The sequence below is a fragment of the Pelodiscus sinensis genome, chromosome 15 (genome assembly GCF_049634645.1).
Source record: "Pelodiscus sinensis isolate JC-2024 chromosome 15, ASM4963464v1, whole genome shotgun sequence".
Lineage (NCBI taxonomy): Eukaryota > Metazoa > Chordata > Testudines > Trionychidae > Pelodiscus > Pelodiscus sinensis.
In genome coordinates this window covers 7,025,476-7,050,489 of record NC_134725.1, presented here as the reverse complement: position 1 = coordinate 7,050,489, position 25,014 = coordinate 7,025,476, and the positions used below count along the sequence as shown (strand labels likewise).

The following is a 25,014-nucleotide window of genomic DNA, read 5'->3' as shown; positions in this document are numbered from 1 at the left end:
GGAACTGGTGCCAATGGAGAACTGGCTGAAAAGCTGGCTCCCTATGAGCATTGGCTCCCAAGAAGCCCCGTGCCCTCCTGTCCTGCTACCTCTGATAGAGGGACAGCAGCACTTGGGGTAGGGGCAGCAGGCAGGAGCCACTATGCATGGAGATCCAGCTTTTAATCTAGCTCTCTGCATGTGCCAGCTCCCATGTAGTCATCTTGCCCCCCCGCTGCCTCCCACAGAGGCAGCAGTGCGGCTGGGGGGAAATGGGAGCCGGTGCTCATTGAGATCTAGCTTAAAAGCCAGCTCCCCATAAGCATCAGCTCCCACACATTTGCTAATAGAGAGGCAGCAGTGCAGTGGAGAAAGGGGGCAGACAGGAGTCAGTACATGCAGGAAGCCAGCTTTCATGCCATTTCCGTATGCATATCAGCTCTTGTGGAGCTGCCTTTCTACCTTAACAACTGGGTCCCCACAAGCACCGGCTTCACCTGCCTCCTGCGTGTAAACATGTAATTTTTCAGCAGTTACATGTTTACAAAAATAAATGTTTTTAAGATCCCTATCCTACATTTTTAAGAACTAAAGTCCTTTGAGCAGGAAGGTGACAGCAGCATCATACTCAAATGTGGAAATTATTTCTTGGTGTCCACGAAAGCAGCTTCTGAACACATTTGATTGACCTGTGTTTATATAAATAAAGCAGAGCTCACCCCATAACTGTTCAGCAACCTAAATCTTTTTATTGACCTCTCATGTTCGTGTTTGTCTAGCTATGCCCTTTGCATTCTGTACAAGAGAGAAGCTACCATGGACTGAATTTGCTGAATCAGCAGAGGCTGGTCTGACAACAAGGTTCTGCCAGAAGGTAGAAAATTGAATTCGTACCATTCTATAATCACTTCTTGTATATCAGTCTTGTACGTTATAAAAATCAGAGAACCAAAAATAATTTTCCAGCATATTAAAGGATGTATTATGACAGCTAGTGAAAATGCAAATGGACAGCACACATGCAATATGAAACAGTTTTAAAAGTTTATAATTTATATATAGCTTTACATTTATATATAGCTTTTTACTCTGTTGTATACGTGAGATTTCCTATCCTGACTTTCCCATATTTTTACAAGAAGAAAATAAGCTTCACAACTTATGATGTTAACTAATGGTTAATTTACTAGTTTAGTAGTCAATGGAATTTCCATCGGCTACTCGACTAGTTGATATGCACTTCCGCATTCCATTGGGGCTCTTGTACATTTCAAAAGAGGAATGCAGAGCTCCACATGTAGCCCAGGGCCAGCGGGAAGTCCTACTGACTCCAGGCTGCAAGGGGGCCAACTTTGGAATGTACAAGAGGCCCAAGCAGGAGCTCTTGTGCATTTCAAAGTGGAAGCACCCTCATGGAGCCTGGGATCAGTGAGGGTCTCAGAGTCCCCCTGCTGACCCCAGGTTCCATGCTGAGCTGCCAATTTGAAATGCCACGTGGAGCCCGGGGTCAGCTGGGGACTCCCAAGCTGATCCTGGGCTCCGTGCAGCATTTCAGCGGAATCTGGGATCAATTACAGACTCCCGAGCTCACCCTGGGCTCTGCGCGGTGCTGCCACTTTGAAACTCCAAGGCAGCATTTCAAAGGAGCAGCGGTGCATAGCTGATCCCAGGCATAGCTGTGTGGCGCTGCTGCTTTGAAATGCCATATGTGAACTGGGCTACTAATCACAGATTTGTAATCACCTTACATCTTCAATCTGACATACCTCACATGTGGAGCACTTCCCTATGTTGAGTTAATGGCCTAAGGTGAGGATGGGCAATAAAAAGTCGGTGGCCTGCCAGGATAAATTGCTGATGGGTCGCTGCTATTGTATTTACCTGCACCTCTGGAGGTATCGGCAATCACACCTCTCATTGGCCATGGATCACCGTTTCCGGCAATGGAAGCTTCAGGAAGTGGTGTCCCAAGTCTGTGTCACTTCCTGCCATGCGTCTGGGATAGGGCGCTCCCCGCATCACTGGCTCCTGCATATTTTTATCGGGTAGTTGATTAGTCAACTAGTCGCTTACATCCCTAGTGAACAGTGTCGTGGTTCTTTGCCTAACATAATTGGGGATCATCAAATTGCATAACAATCTTTCTGTTGTGTTCCTAACACTACATTTAACGGAAGAAAGAATAAAAGGACAAATAATGCCTAACTGTTAAGCAGCAAGTAGAATCTGGGTTAGTTGGAGAGATCGAGTCCTGAGACATCCTTGGAAGACTGCCTTGCCTGAATCCTTTTGTTTCCAATTGTTGGAGTTCAGTGTCATGTGCGTCTGTATTGCTGCTGAAGAGAAGCTGAATGTTTATCCCATAGGTAACAGCCAAACATGAGATGCTTTGCAAAGAGAATAAAAATGATTAGTAGGTCCAGACTGATTTAATAAATGGCAAAGAGTTGTTCACCAGTATGCTGTGACTTCATATGTCAGGCACTGGCAAGAGATTCTTAGACAATGCATTCATTAATCTTTCACTCTGGTTCCTGCAGGTCTTTGTAGAAGGCATCAGGAATCAATCAGCTCAAGGATTTATAGGAAGCTTTAGAAGTAAGGGTCAGACACCAGATGTTAAGTTAGAGTTGGTCTAAAATTTTGAGTAGAAACATTTTTTTCAAAGGAAAATGGCTATTTGAAATGAGAATGTTCTTGAAAAAATTATCACTGGAAAGTGAGAATAAAACAAAAACTGAAAATAAGTAAGTTTTCTGCTTTTGTTTCTACATTGAAAAACCAATGATTATATTTCAGAAAATAAAAGAAAACATTTTTTAAGCATGTCCCATGATTTTTTTTAACCTTTTCCAACCACCCTTTGTTAAGCAAATCTACTAAGTAGTGTACCAGAATGAAGGAATGAGAGCAGGATTACATTCTCCCCTTCCCCCCAACTCACACACTTATTTCTCAGCTCCATATGCCCCTTTTGGGTGTAGGTGGGAATGGCCAACAGGTTAAGGACTGCTACTATGGTAGAACTCATCTAACTGCACCTTGATGCTTCTGCTGGAAGGATTCAGACTGGAAAGTTTTCACTGAGACATGCCTCCTTGAACAAGAAAAATTTAAAACCTCTTCTATATTACACTTTTGAGGGGGAAAATAGAAACATTGTTAATGATAGAAGGCTTTTCATAAATAGAGGGTTTTTTTTCATTTCTATAGCTGGCAAAGAAACACAATATGGTTGTGGTGTCTCCAATTCTGGAGAGAGATGATGTACATGGAGGAACTTTGTGGAACACTGCAGTGGTGATTTCAAACTCTGGATCAGTCCTTGGGAAGAGCAGGAAAAATCACATTCCAAGGATTGGAGATTTCAATGAGGTAAGAGGCAGCATTTCTTTTAATAAATTGCACTACTTTGTAGCTCTTGTTTATCTCTGTATTGTAGAATGTTGGAAAGCATAGCTCCATCGATATCTTGTTCATTTTGTCAAGGGAGAATTGTGTGGCCATGATGCCATTAAGGGATTTCTGCTGCGCTCATAAATCATAAGCCTGGAATATGATTACACCAGAATCTTCAAGTTGCTGTTGTAGCTTTGATTTATTTTGAGTTATTTTATTTGTTTTATAGTATTTCCCCAAAATAATTTGGTCCTCTCAACTTCATGAAAACATTCAGGAACTTTTCTAAAAATTGTGTAATCCATAGCTAGGGTGTCACTGGTGTGCCACTTGTGGGACTCTGATAAAGTCAAACTCATGGTGAATTTCTTGTAAGCTGACAAGCCTTGTGTGACGTGGTTAGGGATGAACTGTGCTTGTGCTCTTTTTGTATTTCCCTGGGAACTTTTTTCATCTGACAAGCCTATACCTGTACTACTCTAGAATCCTACAATTCATCCCACTTTTCACTGGACTATCAATTTACAGCACCTTTATTTACAAAGCATATTATCTCCAGCAGAACCATCTCAACTGGTTTGACCCCTGACCCAAAATTCCCTTGGGTAGCTATGACCAGCTGGTAAATGCAATGACAGAGAAGAGCTCATTCAAAACAAAGTATAATTTATTTGTCTGTAGGGAACATCCCAAGTAGGGAGAAAAGGGTTAAAAATAACATATGCCCAAATGTGTAGTATCTTACCTAAACCTAACCTTTCCTCCCTGTTTAAACCTAACCTTTCCTCCCTGTGATCAGAGAGGGTATGCAGCCCCTAATAGATGAAGGAGGTAACCTAGTGACAGATGATGTGGGGAAATCTGAAGTACTCAATGCGTTCTTTGCCTCTGTATTCACGGACAAGGTCGGCTCCTGGACTTCTGCACTAAGTGATGCAAGATGGGATGAAGATGGACAGCCCGTGATGGGTAAAGAACAGGTTAGGAACTATTTAGAAAAGCTAAACGTACACAAATCCATGGGTCCGGACTTAATGCATCCGAGGTTACTGAGGGAGTTGCCACTGTCATTGAGGAGCCTTTGGCCATTATTTTTGAAAAGTCGTGGAGATCGGGAGAAATCCCGGATGATTGGAAAAAGGCAAATGTAGTGCCCATCTTCAAAAAAGTGAAGAAGGACGATCCAGGGAACTATAGGCCAGTGAGTCTTACCTCGGTTCCTGGAAAAATCATGGAAGGGATCCTTAAGGAATCCATTTTGAGACACTTGGATGAGAGAGAAGTGATTAGGAATAGTCAGCATGGATTCACAAAGGGCAAGTCGTGCCTGACCAATCTGATTAGCTTCTATGATGAGGTTACTGGCTTGGTGGACATGGGGAAGTCAGTGGATGTTATATACCTTGACTTTAGCAAGGCTTTTGATACGGTCTCCCACAATATTCTTGCCAGCAAGTTAAGGGAATGTGGATTGGATAAATGGACAGTAAGATGGATAGAAAGATGGATAGAAGGCTGGGCCCAGCGGGTAGTGATCAACGGCTCAATGTCAGGATGGTGGTCGGTTTCTAGCGGAGTGCCCCAAGGTTCAGTTCTAGGACCGGTTTTGTTCAGTATCTTTATTAATGACCTGGATGAGGGGATGGATTGCACCCTCAGCAAGTTTGCAGATGACACTAAGCTAGGGGGAGAGGTAGATACGCTGGAGGGCAGAGATAGGGTCCAGAGTGACTTAGACAAATTGGAGGATTGGGCCACAAGAAATCTGTTGAGGTTCAACAAGGACAAATGTAGAGTCCTGCACTTGGGACGGAAGAATCCCAAGCATAGTTACAAGCTGGGGACCAACCAGTTAAGTAGTAGTTCTGCAGAAAAGGACCTGGGGGTTACAGTGGATGAGAAGCTGGATATGAGTCAACAGTGTGCCCTTGTAGCCAAGAAGGCTAATGGCATATTAGGGTGCATTAAGAGGAGCATTGCCAGCAGATCCAGAGATGTCATTATTCCCCTTTATTCGGCATTGGTGAGGCCACATCTGGAGTATTGTGTCCAGTTCTGGGCCCCCCACTACAAAAAGGATGTGGACGCATTGGAGAGGAGGGAAGTAGTGGAGTCTCCATCCCTAGAGGTGTTTAAGTCTCGGCTTGACAAAGCCCTGGCCGGGTTGATTTAGATGGGATTGGTCCTGCCTAGAGCGGGGGGCTGGACTTGACGACCTTCTGAGGTCTCTTCCAGTTCTATGATTCTATGATAAGGGGATGGTTGGGTGAAATAACATGATCTTGGTAACTAATTGACCATTCATTATTAGTGGGAAATAGATCAATGGAGGGATGATAGGAGTTACTATAGAGAACTTTCTGGGTGTCTGGCTGGTGAGTAACTTGCCCACATGATCAGGGTTTAGCTGATCGCCATATTTGGGGTCGGGAAGGAATTTTCCTCCAGGGTAGATTGGCAGGGGGTCAGACTAGATGATCATAATGGTCCCTTCTGACCTTAAAGTCTATGAGTCTATGGATTCTGCTTAACTTAGGCACACCTAAAGCATTGGGCTTCATCCCCTGCCTCCCTCAGGCTTTGTCTAGACAGGCAATTGAGCAACAAAGCTTTTGTTTCTTCTTCGAGTGCTTGCTCATGTCCATTCCAGATAGGTGTGCACGCGCTGCGTGTACAGATTCTGGAGATTTTTCTCTTAGCAGTATTCGTCAGGCCAGCCAAGGACCCCCCTGGAGTGGTGCCAGTGTACTGGTGCATATATATCCCTGCTGGCCCTCCACCCCCTCAGTTCCTTCTTACCACCAGTGATGGTAGCTGGAGCACTTCATAGTCAATCTATCCCTTAGTGCTTTACAGTTCATAGTTAAGTGTTTGAAGTTAGATAGTTTCTAGTGTAGACAGTTGTTAGGTTTATTGTTCTTATCGGGGAGTCTTCTCCGCTTATCTGCTCTCCTGGGGAGGGGATGCCTGGGTCTCAGGGCTTCAAACCATGTGTAAGGTGCTCCAAACCTATGCCCTCCGGTGATCCACATGACTCCTGTCTAAAGTGCCTAGGAGAAGGCTACCGCGCCAACAGCTGCCAAAACTGCAGGAGCTTCAAGCCGAGGACAAAGTGGGAGCATAATTCCCGGCAGAAGCTTCTCTTAATGGAGTCTGTACTTCAACTGGTGGCACCAGAAGCGGCACTGAGTGTACACGGTGCACCGGCTTCTATTAGAGAACCGTCTGCGGCACCGAAGCATGTGGCATTGGCGAAATCCTCATCGTCAAGGCACTGGTCTCAATCCCTGGCGCACTCAAGGATGAGGCAACATAGGAGGAGATCCCCAACGAGAGATGGCCTTAAGGTGTACCACAAAGATGGGCATCCAGCCAATGGTGCTCGCCAGCAGGCTTCCAGATCCCGACAGCACCGGTTCACCATGGCACATGCAGAGAGCTCTGTACTGGAGGCAAATATTGAGGCAGTTCAGCATCCCTTGATGCCAGAACTTTGATGGAGCACATGAGCTTATGGAGCTCACCTCATCTCTGGAGTCAGTCGTGATTATGGATGACGATCACCAACACTCCCCCTTTGGCATCAGAGTCCAGTGCAACCAAGATTTCCGGGCCATACCCCGGGCTTGGGGCCTGCACCAACTCTGATGCCGATACCAGTACCAATTCTGGTACTGTACCAGCCCACGTTACCTATAACCAAGGGACCACCTGTACCACCGGAACTGGGCCTGTCGGACTCAAGGACACTGCTGACATCAGCATCGCCTCCTGTGGCACCGCACACCCTGGTACCAACTATGATGGAGCTAACCTATTCTGCAGTACCAATGATGCAGGGTCAATACCCAGACCCAATGCCGCCACCAGCACTGCTGGTCCTGGTACTGGCACCGACTCATAGAGAGAAGCCAATAGCGATAGCCAGACACATGTCATCTCGTTGATCCCCGGTGCTGTCACTGGCACCGCCCTGGTCGGCCTCAGACTTCTCAGAGTCAGACGTTGACTCAGCATGTTCCTGGATCTCATCCTATAGATCCAGGTCATGGCACTGGTCTTGGTCTAGATACCATTTGTGCCAACTGAGCCTGACTACTCACTCCACAATGGCAGCCTCACCAGCAGTGTCCCTTTTGCATTCCCTGTACATACCAATAGGCCCAGGTGCCACAGCCATCCAGGCACTCCTCTGTGACGGCTGAGTCCAGGAGCACTCCCTCTGCAACCCGTTTGACCAGGGCACCTATTTCAGAGGCAGGACATTCCTCTTACAGAGAGGCAACCAGACCGGGCGCAGAAGAGCAGGGTGTGGAGTGCCACCCTGTGGCCTGCCGGTTCCACCGCCCCAAGCCATAGAGCAACAACGGGCACTCCCTCCGCTGAGGGAGTTCTTGTCTTCACTAGACAAAGCATTTGCCAACCCAGCCCCTTCTATGCCAGCCATGGATGCCAGGGTGCACCAGAACCTGCTCCGCCGGCTGGCAGCAAACTTAGGGGTACAGGCGAAGGAGGTGTCTGAGGACCTGGACCCCATGGTAGACGTTCTGACAGTAGACACTCCAGCCAAGGTCACACTACTACTTAATAAGACTGTATCCAAGCTAGCCAAGACTCTGTGGCATGCTCCTTCCTCCACTGCACCCACCCAGAAGGAGGTAGTGAGGTACTATTTCATCCTTCAGGCTGGACATGAACATCTATACTCCCATCCACTACCAGGCTTGCTGGTAGTCCAAGCGGCAGGTCAGAAAGAGAGCAAGGACCCCTGGGGCCCATTCCCAAGAGCAGGAAACCAAAGAAATTGGATCTTTGGGGCAGAAAGACCTAGCAACAGGGGAGCTCCAGCTCTGTATCGTGAACTAACAAGTCATGTTAAGCAGTTACACCTATAATATGCTGTCTACAATAGACAAATTCAAGGAGTCTCTCTTAAGAGAAGAGATGAGTTTGGGGCCTTGTTAGATGAAGGCAGGGTGGTCTCACATTCGGCTTTTCAGGATGCATTGGACGCAGCTGACTCCATGGCCTGCACTAAGGCTACGTGGTGGTCATGAGGCACAGTGCTTGGCTTCAGGTGATGGGGATCCTACCTGAAGTCCAAAACACTTTACAAGACCTGCCTTTTGAGGGCACTGGGTTATTTTCTGAACAAACTGACTCAGGGTTGCATAGCTTGAAGGACTCCAGAGCAACACTGAAATCACTGGGAATCCATACCCTGGACCCTCAGCAAAGGCCCCTGCACCCTAGAGTCGCTCCAAAAACTTTCTAACAGTCATTTAAGCCTGACTGAGATAGCAGGAGGGGCCATAGTTACAATGGTAGCAACAATAGGAATAGGCATAGGGAGTCTAGGTCTGACTCAGAAAGGGAATCAACTCAGCCCCCTAACCAACAGCCGAAGGCGTCATTTTGAAAATAAGCTTGAGGACAGTGTTCCAGCCTCCATTATAACCCAACCCTTTGGGTCCGGGCTCTCCCATTTCTTCCTTGCCTGGTCTGAGATTACTTCGGATCATTGTTTACTCAATCTGGTGGAAAAAGGATATGCTATCCCTTTCCTGTCCCATCCACCCTCCCTTCCTCCCCATCCTTCTTCAGGGACCCCTCTCATGAGTTATTGCTGAAGCAGGAGGTATCTGCCCTCCTGACATTAGGGGCAGTTGAGCCCATTCCAATGGGTCTTGAGGGGAGGGGCTTTTACTCCTGTTACTTCCTTATTCCCAAGTCCAAGGGAGGTCTTCGTCCTATTCTGGACCTAAGGAATCTAAACTCGTTTGTGAAGAATGCAAGGTTCAAAATGGTCACCCTTGCCTCCATCATCCTGTCCCTAGAGAAAGGAGACTGGTACTCTTCCCTCGACCTGAAGGATGCATATTTTCAGATATTGATAATCCCGGTCCACACGAAATTCCTTAGGTTCTTAGTAGGCAGGCACTATTTCCAGTTCATAGTCCTACTGTTCAGCTTTTCCATGGCTCCGAGGATCTTTACCAAATGTATGGTTGCTGTAACTGCATTCCTGAGGCAGCACTGGATCCAGATGTTCCCTTACCTTGACAGCTGGCTGATCAAAGGGTCATCCAGAGATCAGTTCCTAAGGCACATAGACTTCATCAGGACCCTTTTTCACAAACTGGGTCTCCTTGTAAACCAGGAGAAATCCATGCTCAACCCCACCCAAACGATAGACTTTGTTGGGGCGCACCTGTACTCTACAGTAGTGAGGGCATCCCTTCCCAGGTTCCTGGCCATCAGAGCGATAATAGAGGGTCTCAGAGCTGCGCCTCTCACGATGGCCTGCACCTGTATAAGACTCTTAGGTCACATGGCGGCCTGTACCTTTGTGGTACAACATGCCAGGCTGCACTTGCGGCACCTTCAAGCTTGGCTGGCTTCAGCCCACAACCCAGACGACTGGATGCTGTCCTCACGGTGCTGGACGATGTTCTCCGGTCTCTAGACTGGTGGTTGCAAGAGTGGGTTGTGAGTCATGGAGTCCCCATTTGCCAGGCGCACCCTGTCAGTGCAGCTGGTGACAGACGCGTCAGATACCGGATGGGGAGCCCACCTACTGAACCTCAGAACTCAAGGTATGTGGTTCTTCAGCGAAGGTGTGCTACGCATATAAATGTCAAAGAGCTCAGGGCAATCAGGCTGGCCTGCCTAGTGTTCTTGCCCCACCTGGAGGGAACGGTAGTGTCAGTACTAATGGATAATACTACAGCCATGCATTATATCAACAAACAGGGTGGAGCTTGTTCTTCTCCCTTCTGCAAGGAGGCTTTCCTCCTGTGGGACTTGTGTATTGTGCACGGGATTCACCTGGAGGCGTCCTACCTCCTGGGGAATTGGAATGTTCTAGCAGACAGTCTCAGCAGATCATTCAAGGCCCACGAATGATCCATCAGAGAGGACGTCTTGGAGGTTGTCCCAGAGGTGGGGTTATCCCCTTCTCGACCTGTTCACTTCCCAGGGAAATTCCAAGTGCCCGAGCTACCGCTCATACCTGGGGCAAGGAATGGAGTCACTAGAGGACGCCCTGCTAGTATGGTGGCCCAAGCACCTCCTTTATGAGTTCCCATCCTTCCCCCTACTGCACAAGGTACTCCTGATGGTAACGCCAACACTGGTATGCCATGCTCCTGGATCTGGTGGTGGAGGAGTCCCTTGCCGCCAATCGTGAACCTGATCACTCAGGACCTGGGAGAGGGGAGGCTGTGCCACTCAAACCTGCCATCCCTCTACCAGGCAGCGTGGAACTTTTATGGTTAGCGGGTCAAGAACAACTCTGTTTGAATGCGATCAGGAGGGCTCTGATAGAGAGCAGAAAACCCTCGATAAGGGCGGCATAAGATGGACAAGGCCAAATGGAAGCGTTTCTCACTATGTGTAAATGGGGCAGGAGTTGACCTACTGAGTGCCCCTATTCCCCTCATTCTGGAATATCTCCTTCACTTTCGACAGCAAGGCTTATCAACCTCATCCCTTCGGATCCACCTAGCCGCCATTGCAGCGTTCCACCTGGGTGAAGGGGGCAGATCAGTGTTTGTGAATGTGCTAGTTAAGCGATTCCTCAAGGGTATAGATAGGCTTTACCCATATATAAGACAGCCCTGACGCAAGTGGGTCCTTACGAGGCTCATGAGCCCCCCGTTCAAATCCATGGCCACCTGCTCCTTGAAACACCTTTCGTGGAAGTTAGTGTTCTTAGTGGCCATCACTTCAGCCAGGAGAGTGTCAGAGCTCAGGGACCTCACTTCCGAGCCCTTTTATACGTAATCTTCAAGGACAGGGTTAGGCTTCGGCCCCACCCATCATTCCTACCCAAAGTAGTGTCATATTTTCACATGTCTCAGGATATCTATCTCCTAGTTTTCTTCCCCAAGCCGCATGCAACTTCAAGAGAGCAATCCCTGACTCCATAGACGTGAGGAGGGCCTTAGCATTCTACTTCAATAGGACAAGAGAATTTAGAAGGTCACCACAACTCTTTATTTCTATAACAGAGAAGATGAGGGATCTTCCTGTATCGGCCCAATGCTTGTCCTCGTGGATCACCTGTTATGAGATGGTGGGGTGAGAGGCACCCCCACTCACGGCTCATTCCATGAGGTTACAGGCCTCGTCAATGGTGTTTGTAGCACAGATGTCCATTCTCAAGATTTGTAGAGCAGCCACATGGTCCTCCATTCACACATTTACAACCCATTACGCTATTGCTTAGCAGGCTAGGGATGATGCAGCAGTTGGCAGGGCTGTGTTGCAGTCCCTTGCAGATTAGGTTTCCGACCCCACCTCCTGAGGCATTGTTTGGGAGTCCACCTAACTGGAATGGATATGAGCAAGCACTCAAAGAAAAAAGGGTTACTTACCTTGTAACTGTTGTTCTTCAAGATGTGTTGTTCATGTCCATTCCAAATCCCACTTGCCTTCCCTCATCAGAAGTATCTGGCAAGAAGGAACTGAGGGGGTGGAGGGCCAGCAGTGTATATATGCACCAGTATAACGGTGCCACTCCAGGGGGCTCCCTGGCTGGCCCACCGGATACTACTAAGGCGAAAAAGCTCCCGAATCCATGCATGCGGCGTGCACACACCTATCTGGAATGGACATGAACAACACATCTTGAAGAACAGCCCCCCACTATAAAAAGGATGTGGACGCATTGGAGAGGGTCCAGCAGAGGGCAACCAAAATGATTAGGGGGCTGGAGCATATGACTTATGAGGAGAGGCTGAGGGACTTGGGTCTGTTTAGTCTGCAGAAGTGAAGAGTGAGGGGGGATTTGATAGCAGCCTTCAACTTCCTGAAGGGAGGTTCCAAAGAGGATGGAGAGAGGCTGTTCTCATTAGTGACAGATGGCAGAACAAGGAGCAATGGTCTCAAGTTGTGGTGGGAGAGGTCCAGGTTGGATATTAGGAAAAACTATTTCACTAGGAGGGTGGGGAAGCACTGGAATGGTTTACCTAGGGAAGTAGTGGAGTCTCCATCCCTAGAGGTGTTTAAGTCTCGGCTTGACAAAGCCCTGGCTGGGTTGATTTAGCTAGAATTGGTCCTGCCTAGAGCAGGGGGCTGGACTTGATGACTTTCTGAGGTCTCTTCCAGTTCTATGATTCTATGATTCTAACAACAGTTATGAGGTAAGTAACCTTTTCTGTTTACAGGTACTGCTGCTGTAGCGGAGATAGAAGTGCCCCTCCTCCAGCCAGGCAGCTCCATGCATGGTAGCCTTGAGCCTGAGCATGGGGCTCAGTAAGCAGCTGTGGGGCTGTGCTGCCACGCATCTTAGAGAGAACCTTGATAAGGACCTAGAACCCTGTGTTGCAGATGTCTCTATAGTCTGTGCCGAATTAGCTAGATGCATGTTTCATTTCCAGTTGGGAAATTGCAATGAAAGGTAGCTAAACTATAGATAAGTAGAGCCCTGGAAATCTGTAGATATCTGCTTTATATCCATGGCTTATTTCTGCAGATATGGATGCGGATACACATTTTGGTATCTGCATAGGGTTCTGTGTATAAGTACTTTCACTTTTGTGTGTATGCAGTTTCAACAGTTGCCACAGGGATGTAATGTGATCACCAGTGAGAGGTGGTCTATGTGATCATGAATGGCAGGAGAAGCATTAAAACAATCTATTAACTTATTTAACCGTTTTGACAATTCCTACTGTATATGTTTCACTATAATATCCAGTAGTGTTTGCCTAAAATACATCACTCTGTTAGCAGGTGTTGATCCTGCTTGGAAGAGGTTACATTTTCTACTGGTAACATGTTACCTTGCCTAGATATAAAAGAGGTGGGCATGGCTCTATGAAAAGAGAGAGAGACAGACCTTGGTTGAAGGCTGAACAGCTCACACAAGGGGGGGGAAGGATGATTTGATCTTTATTAACAGAGAAAACTACAATAAAGGGGAAAAAACAGAACCAGGGCCGTGAGTTAGACTTCTCAGATTGGGAGGATTGTCTATATGTAGAGAAAGCTGGGAAAGATGCCAGCTTGTAATCATCCATGGTGAATCAATGAGAGCTAAATGTAAAGGGGAGAAGGATTGGTTTCTAACCTTTTCAGCTGTGTGTAGGAGGGTGTATAAATAAACAAAAATCAATCCTCCTTGAGGCATCAGTTAGTTGCTGTGGAGATGATTATGACCTCTAGTGAGGAATAAAGAGCAAGAGCAGATGAATTCCCCCAAGCAATAACAAGCTTTTCTTCTCTTATGTTAGTGGAAAAAACTGTGGACTGAGAAATAAAAATAAATTAAAAAGTTATAACATAGGCAGAACTGTTTTGAAATATTATTATTTATTAAAACATAACTGCCATGTTGAGTCAGACCAACAGTTCATCTAATCCAGTTTCCTGTCTCTGTTAGACTGTCTCTAAACTACACTTTCTCAAAAAAGGGATATAAATTAAACACTTCAAAATTGCAAATGAAGCCGGTATTTAAATTTCCTGTGCTTCATTTGCATAATGGTGGCTGTGGTTTTTTTCAAAATGGGGCTTTTCGAAAGAAAAACAGCTGTTTAGATAGGAATTGATCAAAAATAATACCCTGAGGAAGTACAGGATCTTTTAAAAAAAAGTTTTATTTTCGAACGATCCCCGTCTAAATGGCCATTTTTCTTTCAAAAAGCCCAGTTTCGAAAAAAAAACACAGCCACCATTATGCAAATGAAGTGCGGGAAATTTAAATCCCAGCTTCATTTGCAATTTCGAAGTGTCTAATTTACATCCATTTTTTGAGAAAAGGAATGTAATCTAGACACAGCTCTAGTGGCTAGTACTAGAGCTTGAAGAGGAATTTGGGAAAAATATCCCAGATTTTCCACTCTTGGCTTCTGGCAGTCAGAGTTTTAGGTTGTCTGGAGCATTAGGTTGTATTCCTACTGATCTGGGCTAATAGCCATTGATGGAACTATCATACAGCAACTTATCTAATGCTTTTTTGAACCCAGTTACATTTTTTATCTTCACAGCATCCCCTGGCAATGAATTCCACAAATTCATTGTGCATGTGTGAAGAAATACTTCCTTACAGTTGTTTTAAACCTGCTGCCTATTAATTTTATCGTGTTGAACCCTAGTTTGTGTGTTATGTAAGTAAGAGGTAAATAATACTTCTGTATTTACTTTCTCCGCACCATTCATGATTTTATAGACCTCTGTCATATTGTGACCTTTGGTCATGGACTGTCCATGAATTTTATTAATTAAAACAGATTAAAGTGATACCAAGCAGAGCAGAAAATGGTTACAAAGAAAACAAAAGTATAACAGGCTTCTGAGAGATTAATATAACCTCTGTAGGTTCCAACCTTTGTCTAAAGCAGTTTGCTCACCTCAGCTGGTTTGAATTACCAGCCCACATATTTGGGACTGGCTTTACATAGATGCAAAGAGTGTTGACATCTGTATTCCCTCGATGCCTGTTTGCTGTTTTTTATATTACACAAGTTCATTACATTCTGTTTCCAGAATGAAGATGCTTACTTGTGGTTCAGACTGTATTCCCTCTGATGGACTGGCAGCATGCTGTTTTCTTATTTGATAACTAGTGTTTACCTCAGATGCAAATGAAATGTTTATTGCTTCTGGTATCACTGTGCATCATGTACATTATGTATACAGGCAAATCAACATTCCTTTTTTGAGGATAAACTTGCTTGATAAACTCTATCCCAAAGCATTTTAGGGACATGTTTCCAGCACACACATGACTCTTCACATCGTTTTAACATACATCATATGGTGACATTAATGATTGGCATCTCACCAGCTTTCATTTGATAATTCACATTACACTCTTTACATATGAATACTGCAAGAGCAACTATCTATATGTGTTGTTAGTCTTTAAGGTACTACTAGACTATTTGTTGTTTTTAAAGATTTTCCTGTTATAAACAAACACGGCTGCCCCTCTGAAGATGTTAAATATAGTGAGTGTGTTAGGGCTGACAGGAGTTTACAGAGCAGAGGGCTTTTGGATAGCTGGTAATGAGTGGCTCTTACGGTCAAATTTGTGGTTAAATCATGTGATTCCTTTATTCTCAGACCAGGCCGGAGATTACTGTCCTTTGATGCTACCCATGATTATCTCAGATAGGCACGGACCATGTAGTTCTGTTCCAGCTCAATATAATGATAGTGGCAAATGCAGTGATCAAGCTACATCCTTAAATAAAATTTTATTTATTTAGAACCAGAGTTTTCTCTTAAGTCCTTATCTTAAAAAAAAATTAAGCACACTATATGCATGTCTGATTTTTCCCTAGGGCATTCCATTCCCTGGATCTGGATTTAAGAAGGCCCACTTTTTTAGATTCTCTTCACAACATCCAGCTTTCTGTAAACACTTTAAAGAATAACAAATAGTCTAGCAGCACCTTAAAGACTAACAAAACATGTAGTCATGTGTTAGCCTGTCTCCATAGATAGGTGACAACCTCTCTCTGGAGGAATCGAGACACTTTTAAACTGTTCATAGTTCATAGGGAGAGCTTCCTCCCTGGCTGCAGGAAACAGGACTGCTACAGTCTACGGCTGCGTCTAGACTGTCATGATTTTGCGGAAATACTTTTAACGGAAAATTTTTTCCATTAAAAGTATTTCTGCAAAAGAGCGTCTAGATTGGCACGGATGCTTTTGCGCAAAAAGTGCTTTTCCGCGAAAGCATCCGTGCCCAGTATAGACGCGCTTTTGTGCAAGAAAGCTCAGATGGCCATTTTAGCCATTGGGCTTTCTTGCACAAAAAATTAAGGTGCCTGTCTACTCTGGCCCTCTTGCACAAGTATTCTTGCACAAGAGGGCTTATCCCTGAGTGGGAGCGTCAAAGTATTTGCGCAAGAAGCATTGAATTCTTACATTAGAACGTCAGTGCTCTTGCGCAAATTCAGGCTGCTAGTGTAGACAGATGGCAAGATTTTGCGCAAAAGCGGCTGTTATCTTAGGCAGTTAAGGGAGGGGGGACTTCTTTTAGTACCATTAGAGTTCTCTTGGAAAGGACTTAAGGGGAAGCAGACTGCACATGGTGCATGTGTGCACCAGTTCATTTGCATGATTACATTTCAAACAAGTTTATATAGGTGTTAATGGTTTAAGGTAAGAAAAAAAAGATTTTTAACCGAATTTTTTTAGTGTTGTAGATATCTATAACTCTGAACTTAATGATTTTTTAATTCCTTTGTGACTAATTAATACATGGTAAATTGTATTGCATTAAGGCCAGATCTTTGCTATTTGGTAGAGTTCTCTTTTGAGTCAGAAGTTGCAAGAACTAGATGTGATATTAGCTGTTTTGTAGGATGAAACCTTATTTGCAAGATCTTTCATGCTTCACAGAACTTCTTCAGTCTGGTCCAAAGAGTTCCTGAAATATTGAGGATGGGACCATGGCACTCAGGGAGCTTGCGGGGTAGAATGGAGAAAATGCAAGGGGTTCCTTGTGTACAATAAACTTGGCCTGCAGAAGCTATCAAGTGCATGACCTCCTACTTACTTGTCTGTTGAACCAAACAAAGTTGAGTGTTTTTACTTCCTGTTGGCATTGATGGCAATGTAACGTGAGCCAGTGGGAAAGGAAGCTCATGTGACTTTTATCCAACTCTCCATTCTGAGTACTCTTCCTTCTTTGTACCATCATAACTCATCTCCCTTGCCTTCAATTGCAGCAGCTATAATTTTTGCTTTTACCATTTTGGCATGGTGGGTGGGGCAATAAGGTCAAAAAGTCTATGGAGAATGTCATATTGCTATAGGAGTATGTGAAAAAGCCATGTGGCACAGCCCTTTTGTCAAACAGTGAGTAAAGAGAAGTAAAAATGGTCTAGGGTTTGATCTCTGTCCCTCAAGACAGCCATTTCTGTTGGATCTGTACATACAGTGCAGATATGTAGTGGCTGAGGGGCTGACAACATACTGTTGGGCCCCAGAAATCTAATGAATTTTAAAGGCTGGTTATAGGTTCTGGTTCTGAAGGATGGATAAACATGGAGACAGTGCCTGAAGATACCTGCTTGTGTTTTTTTCCTAGTCTACTTACTATATGGAGGGCAACACAGGGCATCCTGTGTTCCAGACTCAGTTTGGAAGGATTGCTGTGAATATCTGTTTTGGGCGCCATCATCCCCTCAACTGGCTCATGTACAGTCTAAATGGAGCAGAGATTATCTTTAACCCTTCAGCCACTACTGGAGAGCTCAGGTAAAATACAGACAACTTGTGGTCTGTCCATTTCTTGGGATGAGATGTATTGTGGAATGAAATACCCGTGTGTCCCATGTTTCCAGAAGGAGGAAAACATGTATTTTTTCTTAATAGTTCAAATTACACTTTTTTTTTTTTTTTTTTTTTTTTTTTTTTTTGGTGATATCAATGTGGAATGGCTACATCAGGGCAGACCATAAAAAGCAGGGCAGACATAGTGGTATGTTCTATAATTAGATTTCACCAAGCCAGTAACAAATGTGAACTCCTGAATCATTTTACTAGTCCTACCATGGAGCCATAGACAATCCTCTTAGGATTTCCAGTCTATCTTGCCACCCTGACAAATTGGAGTTTTTGATAAAATGTCACTCCAAAATCACATCATATTCAGGTTGCTCCCAGTCCCAAGAGAACCATCACTTATCCCCCAATTAGTGGGTACCTTAGATCTTATCTTATATCGAAGACAATGCTGGTAACCAATTCAAGAGTAAATGAACTAAAGGCTTATTATCTAAGAAAATAAAATAAAGAGTTATATAGGGTATGTCTAGACTACATGCCTCTGTCGTCAGAGGTATGTAGATTAGGCTACTGGGCATAGGGAAATGAAGCCGTGATTTAAATAATCGCGGCTTTATTTAAATTAAAATGGCTGCCGCACTCTGCCGACCAGCTGATGATCAGCTGTTTGTCGGCAGATTGGGGCAGTCTAGACGTGTCACGGTTGACAAGGAAGCCTTTGTCAACTGGCGCAGATATGCCTCATGAAACCAGGTTTACCTGCGCCAGTCAACAAAGGCTTCCTTGTTGACCCCCATGCGTCTAGACTGCCCCGATCTGCCAACAAACAGCTGATCATCAGCTGGTCGGCAGAGCGCAGTAGCCATTTTAATTTAAATGAAGCCGCGATTTTTTAAATCGCGGCTTCATTTCCCTATGCCGGGTAGCCTAATCTACATGCCTCTGATGATGTGATGTGAATCCTTATTTCTAGCTTCCTCTTATAGGAAGTGCTCTGAAAAGAGCACTTTTCTGCTAAAGTTCTTCATTTGCATTCCATAATGATTCTTTCTGAGGTCGGTGGCTTATTTAGTTATCTCAGTATAGACAATGTAAATCTTTGCTATTACAATGGGATACAGGTAAGTTGAAACAGCACATGTAACATCCTATTTTTTTTATGTTTAAACATCTAATTCACTCTCACACATTTAGCAGTCTTTTTGATCTGTGAATTGGCTACACAAATGAATTGGCCTGTCTTTCAGTTCTTAATTTGTAAGCATTCAGTGAGGGCTGGTGGGATGTTGGCATAAACTGGCACCTGGTCTGCCAACATAAGTGCATCTATTAGCTGAGGTCCAGTTTTCGAGAATGTGTCAAAGGTGTCAAGATGATCCTAGTATAGTACATGTACTTTTTCATTTATCCAAATGACAGTGGAATCTGAAAAGAAATTCAGTTCTGTAGGATATACACTTTTCTCTAGTAACCAGTGTTGTCTGATGTGTTGATTATGCATCAATTATGTTGATTACACTTGGAGGATTAGTAGGTTCTCATTCTTTTTTGAGTGATTGCTCATGTGCATTCCAATATAGGTGTGTGTGTGCAGCATGCACGCATCATCGGAAGTTTTTCCCGCAGCAGTACCCTTAGGGCCAGCAGGGAGCCCCCTGGAGTGGCGCTGGTATACCGGCCCATATATACCCCTGCTGGCTCCCTCACCCACTCAGTTCCTTCTTACCACCATGATGGCCGTTGGAACAACCCTCAGCTCCTCAACGTGATCATTGTCTTCATTGTTTTTCTTCAATCTCTAGTTGATCTTCAGCTAAGTGTCTGCAATTTAAGTTAAAGACTCTTTTGTTATTTTCTGTTGATTGTTCCCCGTCGCGGCATGCCATGCGCCCGTGGCAGGGCATGCCCAGCCCGCAAGGCTTTAAGCCCTGTAAAAAGTGTAATAGGCCTGTGCCGTGGGGTGACCTACACTTGTCATGCTTAAAGTGCCTGGAAGAAGCACACCTTACAGAGGTGTGTAAAATCTGTAAGGCCTTCAAGCCCTGGACAAAACACGAGAGGGAGTCACACCTTAAGATCCTCCTCATGGAAGTAGCGCTCCAACCAGCACTGGACTCAGCACCGACCTCTTGGAGTGCACTGGCCCCGGTGTGCGACAATTCCGCACACCGTGCCTCTCTGGCACCACAGGGGCCCCGGCACCGTTCTCAATCGTCGGTGCCTCAGAAGAGGCGGCGGCCTAACAGGGATTGATCCCCACCTAGGCATGTATCCTCCATGCACCCTCCAGTAGAGCATATGGTGTCGACGAACCCGGAGCCTGAGCCTTCTAGATCGGGTGGGCCTGTCTCCCAGCGAGGGGACGTCAGCCCTCAGGAGGACTTCCCTGAGCCATCTACACCGGAGGCTTTAGAGGCAGTGAGGGTTTTAATTGAGTCCTTCCTCTTCCCTCCTCCTCCGACTCTGGCACCCCCTAGGCGGCACAAGGACTCTTGGCACCGATCGCCCCCCGGGGCGACCGAAGTCATGGTGCATGAGGGCAGACATCGCCCGGCCCCGACGGCACTGCATGCGGCACTGGCCATCGAGGCACAGGCTACCCTGCTACCGGCCAAAGACATGGCACTGGACTTGGTGCAGCAACATCGCCCAGCACCGTCACTGCCCCAGGGCCCATCGGCACCTATCTCCGTGCAGGCCTCCCATGCGGCCATGCCTCCTCCACTGCCTCGGCACCACGACAAGCCAGAGTCCATGTCTCGGCGCACCGCAACTCCTTTGGCATCTGTGCTGGCACCGCACTTCACCCGTAGACACCTTGGACAATCCAGATCGCAAGGATGTCCTGTGGGTGAGGTCCAAAAGGGGTCATCATCCTCCTCCCCGGATGAAGCGTTAGCCAGCTCCACCCCGTCTGTGCCCTCCATGGATGCTAGAACCCCTCAGAACCTTCTTCGCTGCCTGACCCAAAGTTTGGGGGTTCAAACGGAGAAGGTTTCTGACAACTCGGATCCTATTGTTGACATTCTGCATGCTGACACCCCTTATAGAGTGGCTTTACCAGTCCACAAAACAGTGGCCAAAATTTCCAAAGCCTTGTGGCAAATCCCGCCTCTATTCCTCCGATGGATAAGCCTGCGGAAAGGAGGTACTTTGTCCCTCAAGAGGGTAATGAACATCTCTTCTTTCACCCTCCCCCGGGCTCATTGGTGGTGCAAGTCGTTAATCAAAAGAGAGAGACAAGGGCAGCTTGCTGTCACCCCTAAGAATAGGGAGGCCAAAGAGTCTGACCTGCTGGGATGGAAGGTCTATGTGTTAGGGGCATCCAATATTGCATTGCCAACCAGCAAGTCCAATTGTCCTATTACACATACAACACCTGGGTGTCCATGGACAAGTTTACGGACTTGCTTCCCAGGGACTCCCGCTCTGAGAACAAAGCTCTTCGCGATGAGGGGAGAGCAATCTCCAGAGCGGCTCTCCAAGTGGTTCTCGACATGGTGGACACCACTGCTCGAGTGATGGTCACTATGGGTGGTTCTGTGCCGTAGCTCATGGCTCCAGGGTTCTGGGGTGCCGCTGGAGCTCCAAAACACCATTCAGGAACTCCCGTTCAAGTGCCCTTCACTCTTTTCGGAGCAGACTGACCAGAGGCTTCATGGTCTCAAGGATACCAGGGCAACGTTAAAGTCCTTGGGCCTGCACACTCCTGCTACCCAGAGGAGTACCTACTCAAATAGGAATGTTCCTAGGGTGCCTCCCCAGGGCCCATGCCCCGACTTCGCCCACCATAGGAGCAGGAGTGGCAACGGCAGGAATGACAGGCGCTGGCTGTGCCTAGACCCTAATAATAGCCAGGGGCCCCCTAACAAGCCCCCAGGGCTCCATCAGAGGTTTTGATGGGACCCTTGAGGGCATCTTACCAGTCTCCTCTCTATCTTTCCGGGACCGTTTATCCCATTTCCTCCAGGCCTGGCAGTCTGTTACATCGGACCAATGGGTGATGGAGATAGTGAAAAGGGATTATGTAATCCTTTCCACTCGCACTCTCCTTCCCAATCCCCTACCCCATCCCTTTTCAGGGACCCCTCTCACGAGCCTATACTACAGGAGGAAATAAATCATAGCCTCATGCTAGGGGTAGTAGAATGCGTTCCCTCCGAGCTTCGGAATAGGGGATTCTATTCCCGTTACTTTCTGGTTCGAAAGGCGAAAGGGGGCCTTCATCCCATTCTGGACCTCAGAGCTCTAAACTCCATTGTCAAGACAAAATTCAAAATGGTGACTCTGGCGTCCATTATCCCTTCCTTAGTCCCCGGAGACGGGTATGCTGCCCTCGACTTAAAAGATACTTTCACATTTCAATTACCTCCCGCCATTGGAGGTTTCTACAGTTTACCGTGGGCTTGGACCATTACCAATTCACGGCCCTCCCCTTTGGTATTTCTGCAGCCCCTCAGGTCTTCACCAAATGCATGGCAGTGGTGGGTGCTGAGCTCAGAAAAAGGGATGTCCAATTGTTCCCCTACCTAGACGATTGGCTCCTGAGGGGGGAGTCAGAGACTCAGGGGGGAGCCCACATCATCACGGTCCGCAGTCTCATCGAAGACTTAAGCCTTCTGTTGAATCTGGACAAACTGACCCTAACTCTTACCCAGACAATAGGGTTTGTGGGCACCACCCTAGATTCCCTGGCGCAGAAAGCTCTCTGCTCAGATCCCGGTTTCTTACAATACAGACAGCTGTCGGTGCTCCAGAACTTTCTGGTGACCACCGCCCGGACTTGCATGCATCTGCTAGGCCTCATGGCCACCTGCATTTATGTAGTGCAGCACGCCAGACTGTGCATGCTCCTACTACAGATATGGCTATCGCAAGTCCACAACCTGGTCATCCACTCTTGGGACATGGTGCTGACAGTGCCCGTCCCCTTCTCCTTGCATTGGAATGGTGGACCCACCAGGCAGAGGTCTGTGCAGGGGTTCCATTCTCCAGACCAGAGCCATCCATCTGACTGGTCATGGATGTGTTGGACATGGACTGGGGAGCTCACCAAGGAGACCTCCACACGCAGGGTATGTGGTCTGAGGACGAAACCTCCCTGTATATCAATGTCAGGGAGCTCCGGGCAGTCCGATTGGCTTGGGTGGTTTTCCTTCCCCACCTGAGGGGCAAGTCCGTCCTCGTTCTGTCGGACAACACGACAGTGGTGACATACATAAACAAGCAGGGCGGGGCCTGTGCCCTTCGCCTATGCTTGGAGGTGATCTGCCTGTGGGACCTCTGCATCGGGGCGGACATCCACCCAATGGCCTCCTATCTCCCAGGCTCACAGAACGTCTTGGCGGACAGGCTGAGCAGATCATTTGCGGGTCATGGGTGGTGCCTGCGCTGGGATGTAGCCCACTCCATCTTCCGCATGTGCGGGTTTCCCCACCTGGACCTGTTCTCCACGGGACAGAACAAGAAGAGCCCTCATTTCTGCTCCCTCATGGGTCAGGGGCAGGATTCCTTGGGGATGCCCTCTTCCTCCTTTGGTCTTGAGGCCTGTTGTACGCCTTCCCACCTCTTCCGCTAGTTCACAAGGTCCTCCTGAAAGTCTGGGGGTTCAGGGTGTCCCTGATTTTAATTGCCCTTGCATGGCCCAGACAACATTGGTTTTCGACCCTCCTCAGCCTATCCTGCGAGAGGCCCGTTTCCCTCCCACTGGTCTCGGACCTGATATCCCAGGACTTGGGCAGGCTCTGCCACCTGGACCTGCAATCACTGCACCTGACATAGTGGAAGCTCTGTGGTTAACAGCAAAGGAGCTCCATTGCTCCAAATAGGTCCAGGAGGTCCTCCTGGGTAGCAGAAAACCCTCTACCAGGGCCACGTATCTGGGCAAGTGAAAGCGATTCTGCTGTTGGGCTTCCCAGAAGGGGGTGCACCCAAGGTGGGTTCCAAGTCCCCTGATCCTAGATTACCTGTGGGACCTTAGGCTCCAGCATCTCTCTACCTTCTCCATCAAGGTTCACCTGGTGGCCATCTTGGCCTTCCATCCAGGATAAGGGGGAAAAACCCTCTTTGCCAATCTGATGGTCCACAGGTTCCTGAAAGGGCTGGACAGGCTCTACCCCACATCCGCCAGCCCGTCCCCCAGGGGGACCTAAACTTGTTTCTCTCCAAACTTATGGGGCCCCCATTCAAGGGTTGAGATGCAGGCTCTAGGGTGCAGACGAGGTGTTTGCAGTATAGAAGGGGGTGGGGCAGAGGGTTGAGGTGCAGGCTCTAGGGTTCAGAGGAGAGGTTTGCAGTGTGGAATGGGATGGGGCAGAGGGTTGAGGTGCAGGCTCTTAGGTTCAGAGGAGAGGTTTGCAGTGTGGAAGGGGGTGGGGCAGAGGGTTGAGATGCAGGCCCTAGGGTGCAGACGAGGTGTTTGCAATGTGGAAGGGGGTGGGGCAGAGGGTTGAGGTGCAGGCTCTAGGGTGCAGAGGAGGGTTTGCAGTGTGGAAGGGGGTGGGGCAGAGGGTTGAGGTGCAGGCTCTAGAGTTCAGAGGAGAGGTTTGCAGTGTGGAATGGGATGGGGCAGAGGGTTGAGGTGCAGGCTCTTAGGTTCAGAGGAGAGGTTTGCAGTGTGGAAGGGGGTGGGGCAGAGGGTTGAGGTGCAGGCTCTTAGGTTCAGAGGAGAGGTTTGCAGTGTGGAAGGGGGTGGGGCAGAGGGTTGAGATGCAGGCCCTAGGGTGCAGACGAGGTGTTTGCAATGTGGAAGGGGGTGGGGCAGAGGGTTGAGGTGCAGGCTCTAGGCTTCAGAGGAGAGGTTTGCAGTGTGGAAGGGGGTGGGGCAGAGGGTTGAGGTGCAGGCTCTAGGGTGCAGACGAGGTGATTGCAGTGTGGAAGGGGATGGGGCAAAGGGTTGAGGTGCAGGCTGTAGGGTGCAGAGGAGGGTTTGCAGTGTGGAAGTGGATGGGGTAGAGGGTTGAGGTGCAGGCTCTAGGGTGCAGACGAGGTGTTTGCAGTGTGGAAGGGGGGCAGAGGGTTGAGGTGCAGGCTCTAGGGTTCAGAGGAGGGTTTACAGTGTGGAAGGGGATGGGGCAGAGGGTTGAGGTGCAGGCTCTAGGGTGCAGAGGAGGGTTTACAGTGTGGAAGGGGATGGGGCAGAGGGTTGAGGTGCAGGCTCTAGGGTGCAGAGGAGGGTTTACAGTGTGGAAGGGGATGGGGCAGAGGGTTGAGGTGCAGGCTGTAGGGTGCAGAGGAGGGTTTGCAGTGTGGAAGGGGATGGGGTAGAGGGTTGAGGTGCAGGCTGTAGGGTGCAGAGGAGGGTTTGCAGTGGGGATGGGGTAGAGGGTTGAGGTGCAGGCTCTAGGGTGCAGAGGAGGGTTTACAGTGTGGAAGGGGATGGGGCAG

The 25,014-nt window shown here is 47.5% G+C and overlaps 1 protein-coding gene across 3 annotated transcripts in view; it reads left to right on the top strand.

Moving 5' to 3' along the window:
• The window catches only part of UPB1 (beta-ureidopropionase 1), a 62,542-nt gene that overhangs the window by 8,186 nt on the left and 29,342 nt on the right, over positions 1 to 25,014 (top strand). For all 3 annotated transcript variants that reach the window (XM_075897988.1, XM_075897989.1, XM_075897990.1), the window contains 3 exons: positions 759 to 853; positions 3,193 to 3,354; positions 17,429 to 17,598. In XM_075897988.1, coding sequence (XP_075754103.1) covers positions 759 to 853; positions 3,193 to 3,354; positions 17,429 to 17,598 — 427 coding nt within the window. The remainder of the gene's footprint in view (positions 1 to 758; positions 854 to 3,192; positions 3,355 to 17,428; positions 17,599 to 25,014) is intronic.